Below are 18,139 nucleotides of genomic sequence, written 5' to 3' on the forward strand. Positions count from 1 at the left end.
AAAAAAAAAAAAAAAAAAAAAAAAAAAAAAAAAAAAAAACAAATCAAGTTACCTTAGAATGATTGCAGTTGTCACAGCTGCACAAATATCCAGTCCCTTTTATAATTCCCTTGAGATTTTTCTTTCCAACATAAAAGGTTAAAACAGGTGGCAGAAAAGACATTAGTTCCATAGCCTTCTCCATATTTTCAAATTAAAAATGAAAAATATATTTAAGAAAATAAATATTACCTCCCGTGACCAAGAAACATATTTCACAGGAACCCCATCAAGCATACCAGTTGAGAGCAAGCTTTTAACATTTGAAGGGAAGCTATTTGGTGGCACCTTCTTAGTCGTCCTAGGCTCTTTATTCTTGGAACTTGTGTCAATCTTAACATCAACTTTTGTAGCATTATTAAAGTTTACTTCCGCATGAGGATCAACTGAATCTCTCAGGTTTGACACTTCTGATGCTTGGGCAGAAGCCTGATTAGCCATCAACAAGTCGTAACTGCTAATGATCCCACCAGATGGATTATCCGCCGCATTCTCATCATCAAACCCTCCAAAAGATATGGTATTGCTCTCACCCTTATGATAGTTGTGAGCCATAGACACAGCACCAGAATCTGCCTTGTCATATTTGGGACCCACATGTACAATATCAGAGTTCACCTTGTCATAGGTTGGACCCATTGATATATCATCATTTCCCTTATTGTAGGGGGAAGCCATTGAAATGAAAGTATCACCTGCCTTACTATAGGCTGGCCCCATTGAGATAAAATTTTCATGCCCTTTATTGTAGGAGGCACCAAAAGAAATGATATTGCCTTCTGCCTTCTCATAAGACTGACCCATTGAAATAAAAGAGTAATCCCCCTTGTCAAAAGGCTGACTCATCGATAGGATGCTATTGTCTCCCTTGCTATAGTTATGACCATTTGTAATAAAATTTCCATCACCCTTGCTGAAAGCATGACCCATTGAAATAAAACTATCATCTGTCTTGTGATATGCAGGGCCAACCGAGATGCTATTCTCATCTCTACTATTATAAGATTGGCCCAATGATATGGCGTTCTCATGAATTTTCTTAAATGCTGTACCCATTGAAACTGTACCATCACCCCTGCTGCTATAGGCATGTCCCAAAGAGGCAGACATGCCAATGTCAGCGTCCCTGACTTGATTGACTTTAACCTTTCTAATTCCACCAAAATTGAGGCATGATGAGGGATCCTCAATGGATTGTGACATGGACAAGCCAACTGACGGGTTGTTTGCAAAATGATTCTCAAACTCCTTTCTTCCCATGTCCATATTTGCATTTCCAACAGTGATGCTTCTATCAACCAAATTGACTGTTCGTATTGGCTCGGAGCCAAAGAGGCGATCAGTGAAGGGCCCAGGAACTGATTGAAAACTTGAAGTGTTTTCCCAGGGAGAAACATTCATGTGTGGAACTCCTGGAACAGTTCTAGTATTTACAGTTTCTATTGCTTGCTTCTTGCTACTGAATAACTCTGGTGCACTGCCATCCATAAACCATTGATGGCCACGCTTGTTTTCAATTCTAGAGGAACTATCATAGTTCACCTCTCCATCAGTTAAACATCCAGCATCCCTAGGTATCCAAAAGCTTTTATGCTGGAAGGACTGCCAAAAAGCAAATACTTGAGAAGCTTTCCTAAATACTATAAAATCATGATGAAAAAACAGCCTGCACTTCAAAGTACAAGAACCTACTCCAAAAAACCCAAATGAAAATTTCAGAAACACAAGTGCAAAAGATAAACTTGACTGCAATATCATATGGTTAAGACGTCAGTCTATATAAGTATATAGTTTGCATTCAAAACAATAAGGGAAAAGACTAAATACTAGAAGTTAACGTTAACATTCCACATTAATTTTCTTAAGCTTCTAGGATAGCAACAAAAAGTTATTGATTCCTTTTTTTTTTAATGCAAACTATATTCACAAATAAAGGGAAAGGCTTTACAGCTCCACATGAACAATTCATGAATTTTTTTTTTAAAAAAAACTCTAATTATATCAGTCATATGGTATTCTAGAACATAGTCATATGAACATAAAAACTAACTACATGATGAACGAATAACTGGAAGTGAACTATTTATTGCAAAGAAATTTGCTTCAGAATAATTAGGCAGAGCTTCCTTGAAGTACTATATTATTTAAAAGCATATTTTCATGAATTCATTTTTAGAAAATTTCCGAACTGTAATAACTGAGAACTACATGAAAAGCATAAAGTTGGTTTTATCCATTCCAAATAAAAACTCGACTAAATGTAGCTTAAAGTTATATCTTACACAAGCAAAACGTACATAGAATTTCATTTTCTGAATAAAGTACCTAGTTAAAATCTAATCTATTTATTCCATAAATTGAATTAGAAAAGAAATTTGGCATGATGTAATAATAAAATACAAATTTAAAGGTACTGTACAAGCTTATTCATGTCTGATTACAAAATCCAATGTCATGCTAAAAAAATTTGTGATCAATAGTGTACAATTAATAAACCTCTGACTTTATATTTTGGTGAAACAGTATTGGATCAAGTATTACAAAAGTCTAAGCTTCCTTTTTCTCTCTCATTTTTTATTTCAACTCCTCATTAACCATTATTTTTCTTCTTTGCTACGAAAATAAATAAAAACACTTCCTACCATTTACTATAGTTAGACTAAAATAGACATGCAAATCAGATGCCTATCATATTCTTTATCTTTTACAAACATACTTCTAGATTTGGGGAAATATTGAATGAATCCAAAAATTTTTGAAACAAGTGAAATTATAATGAAGTGTGGAATATAATTTCAGACAATGTGTTAGTAATTTGCATTATTAGTTGAAACAAAAGTTAAGACTTCTGCCAATGGAAAGCATCCAACACATAATCCTTGGCTTCCATCCTCATACTCACAATGATTGACACGGGATGAGTACTGTGAGGAATTCTGCTCACCTACTGAGGTAAATGGATTTACGTTTGAGTTTTAAAAAAATCATAAGGAAATGAACTGAAAGCAAATATGATTGCCAGAATAGGCAAAGCACAGATTCGAAGAAAAGAGGAATTAATAAAATAATTTTGATTCAACAAAAGGGAGTTAGATCAATAAATTGTTTATAATATTTCCTGAAATTTTTCATATTTTTTCATTAATTGGCATTTAATTGCTGCAAAAGTTGTGAAGGATTGGATGACCCAGCTAAAAGCTTTAACTAGATCTAACTAAAAACAGAAACCGCAACACTCTCAGCTATGAAGATTCAATTTTGAATGTGAAAACTGTAAACTCTCAGAATATCTACCAATTCAAGCAAGTTGCCTAACATCCATTCATGTACATCTGCATATTGGGCAACCTTCAGTAATAGTCAAAAACAATAAAAAAAAAATTGGGGAACCATATGAACACTAGGAAGGTGTCAATTATTGAAGGTCCAAAGAGACAAACTCAATAAATTCTTACAGATCTCCTTCTCCCATTAATTGACTTGTACCCTTGAGATGTTATCGTAATTCATCATAATCTCAAAGAGCATTAACTCATCTGATAATGTTATCATGGTTTTGAAGTCACAGGAATTCGTAGCTCTATCTCAATGAAAGATACAGCCTAGAGTTAAGTAAATTAGTCTGTGAAAATTGAAGATTAACCTAGTCGCTGATTAATAAAGAATGAAATAAAAATGATGTTCTAAACGCAGAATTATTCACTTTAACTAGAGATAAGCAAATCTCTAATAAAGGAACTAATTTTCTGTAAACAATCAATTTCAATGCCTGCATTTTGAGAAAAAAGAAATGTGGTAGTAATTGATCAGTACCGGCAAACACCTATGGCCAACTAGAAACTGAAAATTAGTCTTTCACATGGATAAGTTAGAACACAGCAACATGCGCAGGAGGGAAAGTATGCTAAATTACCAATTCAGACGTACCATTCTTTCCGCAGACAACCCCGAACCAAAAACCCCAAAACTTCAAAGTCACTTCTCCAATCTATGGGACTCGACCTCCGCCCAACCAGAACAGCTCCTTTCACAGCGCACACACTCGAACCAGACCCCACGCCTAGTGCCAGATGTAGACAACGACACTGCTCAAGTTAATGACGAAAAATACCAACGAAGCACCACGGAAAGCCCAAACCTCTAAGATTTCCAAAATCAATCTGCAGATAGATGACCAAAAAAACTCAAAAATCAAAACTCGCACAGCAGCAATCGAACCGCGATCAGTGCTTAACACGATCGAACTAAATTCCAAACACACACAAAAAAGAAACTCACAAATGCACAAGCAATTTAATACCAATCAAAATCAAAGAAACCACCAATGAGAGAGAAACCTTCAAATTTCACCACTAACAGAGATTGCAAGTGAACTGACCGTCGCCGGAGAAATTGTCGGTGAGGTTCACCGGTGAGGACATTCGATCTTTCTCTCTCGGTGAGAAGAAAGAGAAAGGGACTTCTGGAGGAACTACTGGATAGCGACGGAAGCTGAGCTTTGGTATTTTACTATAGCGGATGATCCTCTACGACGCGGTTTTACAATATCAATTCACAACATATTAATCCTACCTTACACGTGTACAGCAGGATCAATGGGCCCAGTTCCATTTCGCAAGGCTTAATATGGCTCTGGTGACATTTAATACGGGAAATCCGGCCGTTGAAATTTACCATATGTGAAGGCTCTGTACATGGTGATGTATTGAATTGCGGCTCCATAATCTGGCTTTACACGTGGAGCGATGCTATAGGTTCCACTTCACTTACGGATCTGGTGTGTTTGGAACACATTATTAAGTTGTTTATCATTCACGTGGATGGACGATATTGAACTTCGAGAGAAAACAACCGGTAGATTAGTGCCACGTCATTAAGCTCAGAGATATTTTGTGTAGGGAGTTGTATGCGAAAAAATATCTCTTTATTTATTTATTAGAAAAGAAGAAATTATTTTTTTATGGGTTTTTCATTATTATTATTTTATGTTCTTACATTGACACTTTCCTAATATGGGAATGCATCGGAGTATGATAATGTAGGAGATGGCACGTGCCTTGCATGCGTGGTTGCCTCAAGCATGGAAGGAAATTGAGTCGAGACAACATTTATGACACTCTATTCCGTACAATTGTGCCCCAGTGCTCGGTAGAAATATTAGCGGTGAACACGGGTTGGGTTAAAGAAATTTTTTGGGTGAATCTTAAATTTCGAGTTGGTTAAGTTTGTAACTCAAGTAACTCGAAATTGTTTCACAACCGAACCTAGGGTTGAGTTGTCACGGTGTACAAAGACAAGCTAACTACTATTTTTTCATATATTAATACCTTTTTCTTGAGTTTTATTAATTAATTAATATGTGAGATTTCACACGGAGAGGAGAACGAAGCATTCCTCATAAAATTGTGAAAACCTAAGGCTGACAACAATACGTAATGGACTAAAGCGGACAATATCTATTAGCGGTGGGCTTGGGCTATTACAAATGATATCAAAATCAGACACCGAGCAATGCATTAGCGAAAATATTTATTAGCATATGAAAACCTCTCTTTAAAAATCGTCAGACTCACAACGATATGTAACGGGTAAAAAAACAAACAGTATTTATTAACGGTGGAATTTAACTCCTATGTATTATAATTATGGTTTTAACTAAATATAAATATAATTAAGCTCGAGATTAAAGCGATTAGATGGGTTTTGTTTTAAAAAGTATTATTGTGAACTAAACTCGGTATTATATTTCCTACCAACCCCATGAGTATTGGTTTAATGTAAAATGAGATAAATACAAATTTTAATATTTGACTTTCAAAAATGATTATTATTATTATTAATATTTCCTTTTGTGTTCCAATAATTGATCTAAGAAATGATTTAATAGCTACTAACCCTAATTACTTTAAATCACAATCCAACATTCTTTCAAAGTCATCTCTTATTGAAATAATTGTTAACATTTTTTTAATTAAAAAATACTCTTTATCATAATGGGCAATAAAGTCAAACTAATTATATAATTGGTTATAGAATTTTAAGATAAATATATTAATCTCCCAGCAGACTGTATTATTAGTAGATATTGTCCGCTTTGACTTATTACGTACCTTTCACAGTTTAAAAAACTCGTATGGTAAGAAGAGATTTCCATATTATCATAAGAAATGTTTCGTTTTCGTCTTCAACCGATATAAAATAATATAAATCTTATTAATTTATGACATCAATAATATATTTCTTGATTGTGTTCTTCAATTATACAAATAAAAAAAAACAAAAAAAATTGAAATTTGAACAAATTTGACATTGATTGTGCCCATCCCTTCTCAAACAAATTTCCTTTTTTACCCCTCATTTAAATTTCATTTATGCTATAAATCATATCAATTAAAGTTACGTATTTATTACACTTCTAGAAGAAAATGATCACAAAATTATTTTTTGAATTTATTTGTCTATATTTACTTTTACGAAAAAATAAGTTCATGGGCCGGAATGGGCCGGAATAAAGAAACATGGACCGGCATAAAATGTAGCCCAATAAGAGGCAGGTAAATAATGTAACGGTCGTGGGTTTTGAAATATGTCCAACCAAGTTTTTTATTAATATTACTTGGGATTTATAAGACTAAAATGCCCTCTAGAAAAATAGGGATCTAAATCTTATAATTTTATTAATTATAAAAAAATTCATCTCAAATTTAATTAAAACCACTAAAATTCCATAAATCAAGGTATATTTTGGACAAATAAATAAATAAATAAAATCCAACTCTCTCCTTTTTACTATATTCCATTTTATTGTTAGTTGAGCTAAAAGTGGAAAATAGAGGGTATTTTTGTCTCAACTGATTTTGAAGATTCTATTAAAAAGTACATTGCCATTTTTATAAAATAAAAAAGTTTAAATCATTTTTAAAATTATTTTAATTTAGTTTTTTTTTCTTCCTATTACTCCTTTGAAATGACAAAAAAAACCCTTTTATATTGTCACATTATCAAAATAGTTCCTCTATTAAAAAAAAAAAAAAAAAAAAAAAAAAAAACTCCATTTTGATCCTTTTTTTAATAGAAAAAAGATTCCCGAAATTAAATATGTGTGAAAATAGGGATTAAAACGATATATATATATATATAGTTAATGAAAGCTTGAAATAAATGAATATCATGTCCAACTACTTAATTAAAATAGAATGGTACGTACATAAGCTTTGTAGTCTATCATCAACCATAAAATAAATACATTAATTATTCAAATTGACCACGTGGCGGTTGCGATCAAAAAAAAAAAAAAAAAAATTCAAAGACTTTGTGTTGGTATATGATAATGAGTTCGATAGGGAATGGACATGCTAAATTATGTTGTTATTGACAATAACGTCTCCGTACCTTAAAATTAATTAAAATAAATCTTAATTATATAATATTATGGATGAGAAATACAATATACGTCCCAGAAATTATGTTTAATCGTTTATATGGGTTGATTTTTAATTTGAAATTATTTATTTAATAAAATTTATATTAAAAAAAAAAACATAAACAAAATTTAATAATTAGTCCAGGCAATTGAAAAGATGTATTGAGATTGAGAGGGAGAGGTGAAGCGCGTGGAAAAAAATAAAGAAAGAAAGTGTACGGAATCCAGGTAAGCAACAAAAAACGGGAAGCTTCGTTCCGCCGTGTTTGAAGGCACCCGCCCAAGCCCGGGATGTGGTTTCCACCACCTGCGTGCCGTTTTAAATTTTTGAATAATTATTATTTAAAAGACTTTTTCATTTCTTAATTTTTATTTTTTCTTCCTCAAATTTCACGATAAGTCGATAAGCCTATTAGATACGCTTCAACTTTTAACCATTAAATTTATACTCTAAAACTAAAAATCGTTATTAGATCTAAGGTCGACTATGATGATTATTCTTATAAAAAAATGATTCGTTAACATATCATTCTGTATCTGATTCTAATACCATTTGTTCCCTCTTCGATTGATACTGGACTTAACTAGCACATCGTCCGGTGTCTTAACTCTAGTACTGTTTGTCTGGACTCCAATCGATATTAGGCTTCGTTAACACGCCGCTTGGTATCTAACTCTAATACCATTTATAACAATCTAACTCCACCATTAACAAGATGATTTCCCTTATAATAAATGTTTCCTCCGCTTTGTGTTTGATTTTTATATCATTTGTAACAACTTAAGCTCACGGAGATTATATCTCTAACAAGGAATGCTTTGTTCCCTTCTCCCATTTATATTGGCTATACTAGCACACTACTTGGTGTTTGTCTCGTCTATCATTTGTCATAGCCAAAACCCACCACTAGTAGATATTGTTCACTTTAGTCTGTTACTTGTCATTGTCAGCCAAACATTTTTAAAACAATTCTATTAAGAAAAGGTTTCCACATTTTGGAAGGATTCATTCCCCTATCCAACGGAGTGAAATCTCACGATTGTGTCTTTTTATATATATATATATTTTTTAAGAATATTAAATTTTGTTTAAAAGGAGAATCAAACCTAACCCTATCTATAGATGGTTTAATAATAATATAACGGTAGAAATTCAAACATTTATATAATAAATTTAATAACTTAACGGTTATGGTATTATAACATATTGAAATTCGAAACATTTTATCTTTATGAATGAAACTATGATGTCCGGAGTAAAAGAGAAGTATATTAATAAATTTTATATACGAGCATTACATTATTAACTTTTCTCTAGGCCAATGGTTTTTTTTTTTTTCTTTAAATATTTTGAAAAAAAGAGAGAATTAAGTCAATGTTGTGTACTGATAATAAATATAAAATAAAAAAGATAAGGCCTCCACACCGCCCCTACGCCTTTTCCTCCTCTTAAAATAAAATAAAATAATATTTAAAAGGGAAAATTTTCAAAAGTAGATGGAGTTCAGTTGAGAAATAAGCTGCCACCGTTACAACAGTTCCTCTTGTTTTGGTCTTAATCAATTGCCCCCACACTCCCAAATCTCTTCCATCTCATCAATTTATTATATTTTATTTACTCTAATTTTAAAATATAAATTAATGACTGTGAAAATACAGACGCATTTTTAAACTTTGAACAAATAACAAAAAAATATATATAAATATGATAATATCTGTTAGCGATGAATTTGTTATTATTATTTTTAATTAAATGATTTAAGTTTCGAGAGAAATCTAAAAATACAAAACAAGCATAGCTTTCTTTGTTAATAAACTCTTTTGTCAATTTTGGAAATTGACAATCAGATTTTAAACAAATGGAATTGAAAACAGAAATTTCCTCGAAATTATGCGTTGGCAATTGGCATGTGCCCATGTGGGCCCCAATGGGGTGGCTTACCACATCACTATGGTGACTTGGACAGACCAGTCATCTGAAACCGTACACGTAAGCATTTAAATTTAAAAAAAGAAAAAGAAAAGGAAAAGGGATGGTCCCCACCTTTTTTCTTTTACGTTGGTGCCCTTTAAGTACAAGTGGTACAACGGTCAACGTCCATTAAACTCCGCGTTTTACTTGCGGCGTTCACCTCTTTTTTAAATTGCAAAAATTAGCTATTTTAAAATATATTTTAATAGTAAACTTTTAAGTTATAAGTTTATTTATTTTCCTTTTACCATTCAAAACATTTATTTTTGTTTATAGATATTAAAATTATTATATTTTAAATCTTATGTGGTAGCTCATCCTTAACCACGCGCCACCATGATTTTGACACGCTCAACCCTAACAATACGACTTATGCATCGTGATGTTGTCCCATGTCTCAAGATACGTCGATCAGCTAGACTTGTTCGAACACATCTGTTGACAATTGACTCAGGTGTCGATTATTAGTTTCAAGAGAATAAGCATATGTTAATTACTGTTATATTATATTGGATGTTGTTGGATGAAAGTGTCCCACATCGGTTAATTTAGGGAATGATCATAGGTTTATAATCAAATAATACACTCTCTGTTGCTTTGGGCTTCCCTAAAAGACCTCAAACCAATGGAGAGTGTATTATTTGATTATAAACCCACGACCATTCCCTAAATTAACCGATGTGGGACACTTTCATCCAACACCTCCCCTCGAACAAAGTATGTCTCCCCTTAATCGAGGCTCAACTCCTTTGGAGTCTTCTCTAGTCACTTTTGGTTAAGTTTAGGGTATGACTCTAATACCATGTTAGACGAACATGACTCTCTACAATGGTATGATATTGTCTACTTTGAGCATAAGCTCTCATGACTTTGCTTTGATGCCTTTTGGGAAAGCTCAAAGCAAATTAATGAGAGCGAGAACTTATGCTCAAAGTGAACAATATCATACCATTGTGGAGAGTCGTGTTCATGTAACAGATGTGACTATTATAATAACATAAAACAATAAAAATAATAAAATTTAGAAATTAAAATGATTTTTAATGGTTTGTTATTTATTATTTCTACCGTTTTGAATAAGATTTTTGATGAAAAACGAAAATTGTAGAGTGTTCTTGAATATGAACTATCATAAATTTTTTATTTTTAAATTGACATAATTATTAAATGAAGTAATAGGAGCGTTTTTTTTCCGTAATTAAAAATAAATGTCTTGTAGTTCATTGTTTTTGGTCACACACCCTACCCCTAAAACTTCTATAGGGCATCCCTATAGATTAAGGACTCAATTTGCAAAAGAAAAGGACCTTTTGGAGAACTCCAATAATTAATTTTATTTTTTTATCTTTTTAATGTGACAAAAATAAGTTCCTAAATATTTAAAAAAAAAATGGTTAAAATCTTTACTGAAGCACGCGGTAATGTTCTCATGCTGACGCGTTTATTTTATGTCGTTTAATCCAAATGACAAAATTACCCTCACTAGTTATTTGTTCTTCCAATAGTTTGAATTCCCCAATTTCTCCAGTACTCCCTCTTCCTTCTGGCACAAGATACCGGGGGCCCAACTGTCATTACAAAATGTCAACTGACCGTCTTTCTCTCTCTCCTCTCACGCATATATATAAACACAACCAATCCAGTTCAGAGGTCTATTCCTTCACTCAATCGAAACAAAACGCCATTTCCGTTTCCATCTATCTCTTCACACACACACCAGCCGAGAGAGAGAGAGAGAGAGAGAGAGAGAGAGAGAGAGAGAAAATCATTTAATTTGCCTTTCATCATGATGAAAAGAGAGAGAGACCTGGAGAGCGTAACAACCATGGCGAACTGCTTGATGTTACTTTCTCGCAGCAGCGCTACCACTACCGCAGATTTCGAATCTTCTTCTTCTCCTTCTTTATCTCCGAATCGTGTTTTCGAGTGCAAGACTTGCAATCGGCAGTTTCCGTCGTTTCAGGCGCTTGGTGGCCACCGTGCCAGTCATAAGAAGCCGCGGATTGACGGTGGAAACTCAGATGGAACTTCCTCGCAAGGTTCTCCAACCAAGCCGAAGACGCACGAGTGTAGTATCTGTGGATTGGAGTTTGCGATTGGCCAAGCCCTAGGAGGACATATGAGGAGACATAGAGCCACCACGTTGTTGACTGATCACGGTCGCCTTACGAATAATCATCATCCGAGTAGTTTATCTCCTCCGCCGCGTTCTCAACCGCCTCTGGTCAAGAAGACGAACGGCGGTGGGAGGATTTTGTGCTTGGATCTCAACTTGACTCCCTCTGAGAACGATAGTAAGTTTCTGCAGCTTGGAAAGAGTATATCCATGCTTGATTGTTTCTCTGAATTTAAAGTACATATTTAAGCAGATCGAACAGGATGAGTTTTTGTCTTTTCGATTTTCTTTTTATTCCTTTCCTTTTCTTTTTTGATACTGTATTCTAGATCTCTTTGTTCCTTTACAACGATACATATATATATATATATATAAATCCAGATCTTCATATAGTTCAAATCAATCTCCGTGCCGATAATTCATGTGAAAAATTGCTTTTAATCAATTTGGTTTGCGATCATCATACGATCTCTTGAAAGTAATTTTAATTCGTTGTGCGGTTTATTTCGATCTGCTATCATTATAACACAAAAATACTTTTTAAGTCGGTATTAATTTCAAGGAATAATTCATCGTTGTTCTTCAATTACATTTCACGTATACGTAAATTTCCCAAGCTTTACATTTCTAATAATTAAGGTCCATTTAATTAGGATTATGCTTCTGAGAAATTTCCGTCTACTAACAATATTTCTTTATATATATTCTACATCTTAGGATTCTTAGCCAAATTTTAAAGATTAAAAAACAAAATCTTGGGGCTATTTTGGTGTCATTTCTACAATAACAATGAAGCGCGTGGAACTCTAAATTTAACGAAACAGACGGAAAAAAAAAAAAAAAAAAAATCTGTAAAATTGTTTCTGATCTTTTGTTTCAATTTCAAAATTTGTTTTTCAAACTCATCGTTTTATAATAATAGCCACTCGACTCAATTTATAACGCTTGGTGGATAATAACTAAAGAGTCTTAACTTTACCAGAAGAGACTCTTTAATTAAGACTTGCATATTAATTAATTTTTTTTTTATAAAATGAATAAATAATGTACTTTTGCAAACCTTTGGCTAAATTTCTAAAAATAAGAGAGATACGTCTAAAAAATGTAATTTTATTCTTAAAAGTGAGCCAATATTTCAAAGTTATAAAGTATATGATAATATTAATAGAAATATATTCAAAGATGAGGAATATGAATGGGTAGTTGCATATATAAATGTTGTCAAATTATTTGGTAAATTGCATATGGTAGCACCAGAATCCAACACACCCACTACGCCAACAAAAACAAACCCTTTTCCCACTAACCCTAATTTTCCTTTTTTTTTTTTTTTTCCTTTTCTTTTCCCATTTTAATTCATTTATTTAAATTTATTTTTTAATTAATTTAGTTTTTAAAAAAACAATCCAGTTGTTGAGATAAAACAATACCCATTCAAAATAAAAAATAAAAAATTCCAAGAGTTATAAATTTGGTAAAGAAAATAAAATAAACTATGAAATGAATACTCTTAAATTATAATTTGGTCCTATAATTTTAAAGAATACCTCATTATTAGTCTATATAGTTTGAAATCCTCTATTTTTTAGGGTTTTATTAAACTATAAAAATTAATTATACTATAAATACTAAATTATAACAAGTTTAACCAATAAACTAATTCAAAGAATATAACTAAATAAAAATATTATATTTCTATCCACTTCAATATAATTCAATTAGTTAAACACATATTTCAATTAAAAAATTAGAAATTTTTACTATGTTTTATTATAAAAAATAAATTTATATATGTATTAATTGTACACAAATAAATATAAAGTTTTATCTATAATACTTACTTTTCTTTTTCTTTTTTTTTTTGAAAAAATATATATATATATATTTAAACAAAAAAAAAAAAAAAAAGAGTCCCATAAACTTATCTCAAATTTATTATTCATTTTCTTGTGAGCCCAACTTATTCATTAATATGTCAACAAAACCACAAACATTATATGTGTATATATCTTAGAAAGAAAGAAATTAATTTTTGAGTATGGTTGGGTTGGGTTCGACCGACGCTAGTTCATACTCATTGATTCATTTTGATTTCTAAGCTTAATTTCGATGGTTATGGTCAAGATGACTCGATCAATTGCAAGTTGATTTCCAATATCTCATTTTTCTATCTCAACGTTGGATTTGGTTTTGGAAAGGTTGAGTTTGATAAATAGTTGTGATTTTTTAGTTCAAATCTTGACGTCTTACTCGACTTTTGTATCTATTTTATTTTAGCTTATAAATTATATATAAAATTTTATTATGGTTTCTATCATTACATTTAATACATTTAAATAAACGGGTTTATATAAGTCATGAAATTGATTTTCGTTGCAAGCCGCAATCAATTGTTATCCATGAGATCTAAAAGTTCGGACTTTTTATTAATAGGTTAAGATACTAGTGATAGAAACACGAACTTAAACTCTTCATTTATTTAGTGCTCAAAAATTTAAATACTAAAAATGAAATTAGAATGAGCGTTGCATTTAGACCCGAAATAATATATATAAATAAATTATGGAAACATTTATTTTATATATTGATTTTTAAGCTCAATTCATAACCATTTATTATTATTTTTTTTAAAAAAAATTAAGTTTATAAACACTATATTAAAAAAAATTAACCCAAAAATTGAAAACTAAAAACCTAATTTATTAATAAACTAATTTTATAAATTAAAAAAAGAATATTTTTCGTATGGAAAAGCATTATTATTATTATTATTATTATTTCTTTTTCGTAGGTAAAGTGGAAAAAGTGTTGAAATTGAAAGCAATATATTAAATAAATTTAAGAAGATTATAAAATACGCAAAAGAAATATGAGGGAGATTCACAGCCTCCATTTTCGCTATAATTAATAAATAATTAATATTAATAGATTAATAAATAATTAATATTAATAGAGTAAGTGGATGAAATAATTTTAGAAAAATATTGCTAATACATCACCTCATTAATTAGAAATTAGACTTAAAAAAAATTACTATATTAAAATTATACTTCCAATTCTTTCAATATTAAAACACCAAATAATCGAGTTTTTATTTTTTTATTTTTTATTTTTCATTTTATTACTCTCTTGAAATAAATCCATGTACGAGGCACGAAAGAACATTTTTTTTTAGTTCTACCGATCACATTAAAGCTATGCTCGATTTTTTGGTCAAAGTTGTAACGTCTTAACCCATTAAAGCTATGCTCGGGTTAGAAAAAAGGCATTAAAAACTCCTAGAACCCTTGAATAACACTTTAAATCATAAATACTGAATGGATATAAGTGAAGAGAGGGTTCCAATGTAAAGAAACATATTCATTGGATGATGGAGGAAGGAAGAGAGTACCAAATGCAGGGAATTTCAAACAAGTGGTGACATTGAGTATAAAAATGAAAAGCTAACACAAAAAGTAAACTCAGTTATTTATTCATTTATTGCATATCTATCGGGTGAGGTCAAAGTTAAGTGTTCTCTTCTCTACCTGCTCTTTCCTAATCTGAACCAGTGGAACTCGTGTCGGAAAGCTTCCTTCAGTGAGTGCACCTGTTCAACTAAAACTCTTGAAGATGTCAGTGAGCCTAGTGATAGGAAACTATCTAGCTTGGTTCGAAGAGCCATACAAACTGCCTCCATCACCGTTCTATAAAACAGTTCTTTTAGTTCAACAACATGTGAGTGAAGAGATTTTAACTTTTGATCTTTTAGTCATAGACATTTGTCTCAATGGCTAGAGCTCAATCGTTCTAAGCATTAAAAGGAATATCCTCCAATAATAATAATAAAAAAAAAGTCCAAAGATTAATAAATTCGGCAGTTGATTCATACAAAGCTATATTTTAAAGTATACCTCTACACCCGGTACTCGGTCAGGTATCGTCGTGTAGCTTGCATTTGATGTGAAGTCAAGGAAGGGGCTCTAGAAAAGTCAAGACTAAATGCTCATAAACAAATCAAATTAAGATTAGTCCACTTCATATTATTCTCACCTTATTGGTGACTTGTTGAGAGATATGCATTGACTTAAGCAAGTACGGAGCCATTTGCACACTAGATTTCGAATAAAGCTCAAGCAATCTTTTTGATCTTATCGTTGAAACCTTAATTGCTAGAACGTCTTAATGACAGCTAGGAAATCTTAGCCGAATCTCCTTCTGTGGTCAATGACAACAAGCAGTGTCCTAAAAACTAAGGTCAGCTACCATTTATAATCCAAGCAGGCAGTCTCAAGGTTTGAACATCAAACAGAAAGAGCATAATTATGTACGGTTACCTATTTCGCACGGTGTCTCGAGTTCTTCAGCATAAAACTGATGCCGATAAGAATCTTGATGTTTGAAAATCTTGCCCTCTGAAATGTAAATTCTGGAGTGTTAATTACCGGGTGGGTTAGTTGTTTAGCAGCACACATGGAAAACAGTAAGAAAAAACAAAAACAAGGCTGCTTCTTTAAACTACTAGTTCACACAAATATAAGCCAAAAGTCAATGGTGTTAAACAATTTAGCCACCTTTCAGGAATTTTCTACTCAAGCTAAAAAAAAAAAAGAGACCAATAGAATGGCAGTTTTAAACTCGTCGTCAAGTTCCCATTACAAAGGAGACGTTTTGACGCCAGGAGCCATATACCCCTGTACATGGACAGCAACTGTAGTAACAACCAAAACATGCCCACATACATGGAACAAATAGTAAAGTCCTTGCCACCATTTTTTCAATTTGTCTTTAATGATTTAGTCTAAATATAGCTTTTCTAATAATATATGCTCTCGATTAAAAGGTCATAGGTTCTATACGGCGTCTCATCTTAGTGAAAAGCAAACACCGACTAGCGAGCGTCAGACAACCATGTGCAAGCATCATCTAGGCGAGTTCACCATTTCACCTCGACTCGACGTCTCACTATCTCTCCCCACCCCACTTGTTGAACTAACGAAAAAAGAAATCAAGAACTTGAAACTGACATATTTTTGTTTTTTTCGTTTGTAGCGTTCAACAAATGTGGAGATGAAAATTTGAGCTCCAAAATTAAAGCAAGGTAGTGAGTGTAGCCAAAAACACGTTTGTCTTTGCCACTTTGGATCCCCAAAAGCCAAAAGTAGCTTTAATGAACAGAGCTTTCAAGTATAAATGCAAGAGGTCCAGTCTAGTCTTACTTTTGGACTAACGCAAGTTCATGGTCTTAGGGGCCAAATATAGAGTTCTATCACAAGGCATAACATAACCATTTCCAAATTTGTATTCAATTTTCAAAATCAAAACTAATTCTAACCGCTAACCTTCCTCACCTGTAATGTTCGTCCACAGTAGTTAGCAGAATACAAAAAGTTGAGGTGGAATTGAAGAACGCCATCCTTGAACTGCAAAGTCAAACAAGAAAAGCTCTAACATCATTATCCCAACAACTTGCTATACTTTTTACCTATACACACGCAAGCCCCACCCTCAGACAAAACCATGGTTCTTCTTATTCTTCTTTTTCTCCGCTGTTTGAAATATTCAACAAAAAGAAGATTGTCAAATGTTCTTACTAGCCATGTTTGATCATACAACGAGTTTCATGCGTTGAGTTTACTGTAAATACAATGCATTTTCTTACAACATTCCAAATTCTCATGTTTCTGTTCAGATTTATAACAACAAAACTTGTCCCTCCCCAAACCAACTTGTTCCACTATGAAAATTGTTGCTCAATGTAAATGGAACTAACTATTGAGGTCGTTTCTGTACACTTTCCTGCTGTTCTATTGATACCCCAACCTAGAATGAAGCGATCATAATTCTCATTAACATAATTAGGGATTTAACGAGGGAAAAACATAAGATGAACCAGATAAGAGCTTGATGATACAAATCCAATAGAAAAAATCATTTCGGAAATTCAACATAAAGAAAATACAGATCATGTAGGGCGCCAACTTCCAATGGGAATTGGAAATTTGGCGGTATTTTAGGCCTATAACCAAATCGTAGAATGTGATTAGTTATACCAACCCCCTCCCCTCCCCTGAAATTCCAACCATTACGAAACTGAATGCGAAATTTCTAGCACGATTCAAGCATTCAATTAAGGTTTACAATGAGAGAGGCATGATTATCAAAGTAAAAGATGGAAAAAGAAGAGCGGTTAACTGGGCAACGACGACTGCGCGGCGGACTGGAAATTATCGCCTTCCGTCAAATGCTACATTTCCATTTCCGTTCACATTATTCGCAAAAGTTTAATCTTCAAACTTCAACCATCACAACAAGGTCTTGCTGCCTGCATCCCAATTTTCTTGGAAATTTACAAAAAAAAACTATATATATTACAACACGATGTGAAATTACTTTTACGTCCTCAAGTTCATTCCGTTTAATTTTATTTATTAACTTTAAGATATATACCTTAGACAACTGTGAAAATTTTCAATAACATTTTCTTTTTACTTTTAAAAAAAAAAATAAAAAAATTCAAAAATACCCTTAAAAAAATACATTTACGCGCACACGTTTAAAAAATATTTATTAACTTTAAGAGTAATATTAATTTTTTTAAGATAATGTA

The 18,139-nt window shown here is 32.2% G+C and overlaps 2 protein-coding genes and 1 long non-coding RNA gene across 15 annotated transcripts in view; 1 reads left to right on the plus strand and 2 right to left on the minus strand.

The window, feature by feature from the left end:
- Nucleotides 1–4,526, minus strand: part of LOC111472013 — a 6,966-nt gene extending 2,440 nt beyond the window's left edge. Inside the window, exons 1-5 of one of the 5 annotated variants that reach the window (XM_023117817.1) lie at nucleotides 4,418–4,526; nucleotides 3,967–4,199; nucleotides 3,334–3,371; nucleotides 232–1,641; nucleotides 53–121 (exon numbers count right to left, since the gene is read on the minus strand). In XM_023117817.1, coding sequence (XP_022973585.1) covers nucleotides 53–121; nucleotides 232–1,641; nucleotides 3,334–3,357 — 1,503 coding nt within the window. In that variant the 5' untranslated portion in view covers nucleotides 3,358–3,371; nucleotides 3,967–4,199; nucleotides 4,418–4,526. Of the gene's footprint in view, nucleotides 1–52; nucleotides 122–231; nucleotides 1,642–3,333; nucleotides 3,372–3,966; nucleotides 4,200–4,317 lie in introns of all 5 variants that reach the window. The other 4 variants (XM_023117735.1, XM_023117794.1, XM_023117858.1 and 1 more) reach the window with 4 other exon arrangements.
- A 6,572-nt stretch (nucleotides 4,527–11,098) lies between these two features.
- On the plus strand, nucleotides 11,099–11,951 carry LOC111483429 (zinc finger protein ZAT12-like). Its single transcript, XM_023129655.1, has one exon. It carries the CDS (start codon nucleotides 11,221–11,223, stop codon nucleotides 11,797–11,799), a length of 579 nt encoding a protein of 192 aa, XP_022985423.1. The 5' UTR covers nucleotides 11,099–11,220; the 3' UTR covers nucleotides 11,800–11,951.
- A 2,938-nt stretch (nucleotides 11,952–14,889) lies between these two features.
- On the minus strand, nucleotides 14,890–17,864 carry LOC111489404. Of its 9 annotated transcripts, XR_002719380.1 has the most exons (5): nucleotides 17,725–17,864; nucleotides 16,872–17,078; nucleotides 15,583–15,944; nucleotides 15,444–15,512; nucleotides 14,890–15,219 (listed from the first exon to the last, which is right to left on the minus strand). It is a non-coding gene; the product is annotated as an uncharacterized LOC111489404 (long non-coding RNA). The 9 variants fall into 9 exon arrangements; XR_002719378.1 differs by having other exon boundaries at nucleotides 14,890–15,747; nucleotides 15,867–15,944; XR_002719375.1 differs by having other exon boundaries at nucleotides 14,890–15,774; nucleotides 15,867–15,944.
- Between the last annotated feature and the right edge of the window lie 275 nt (nucleotides 17,865–18,139).

Source organism: Cucurbita maxima, unplaced genomic scaffold (assembly GCF_002738345.1).
Source record: "Cucurbita maxima cultivar Rimu unplaced genomic scaffold, Cmax_1.0 Cma_Scf00001, whole genome shotgun sequence".
NCBI lineage: Eukaryota > Viridiplantae > Streptophyta > Magnoliopsida > Cucurbitales > Cucurbitaceae > Cucurbita > Cucurbita maxima.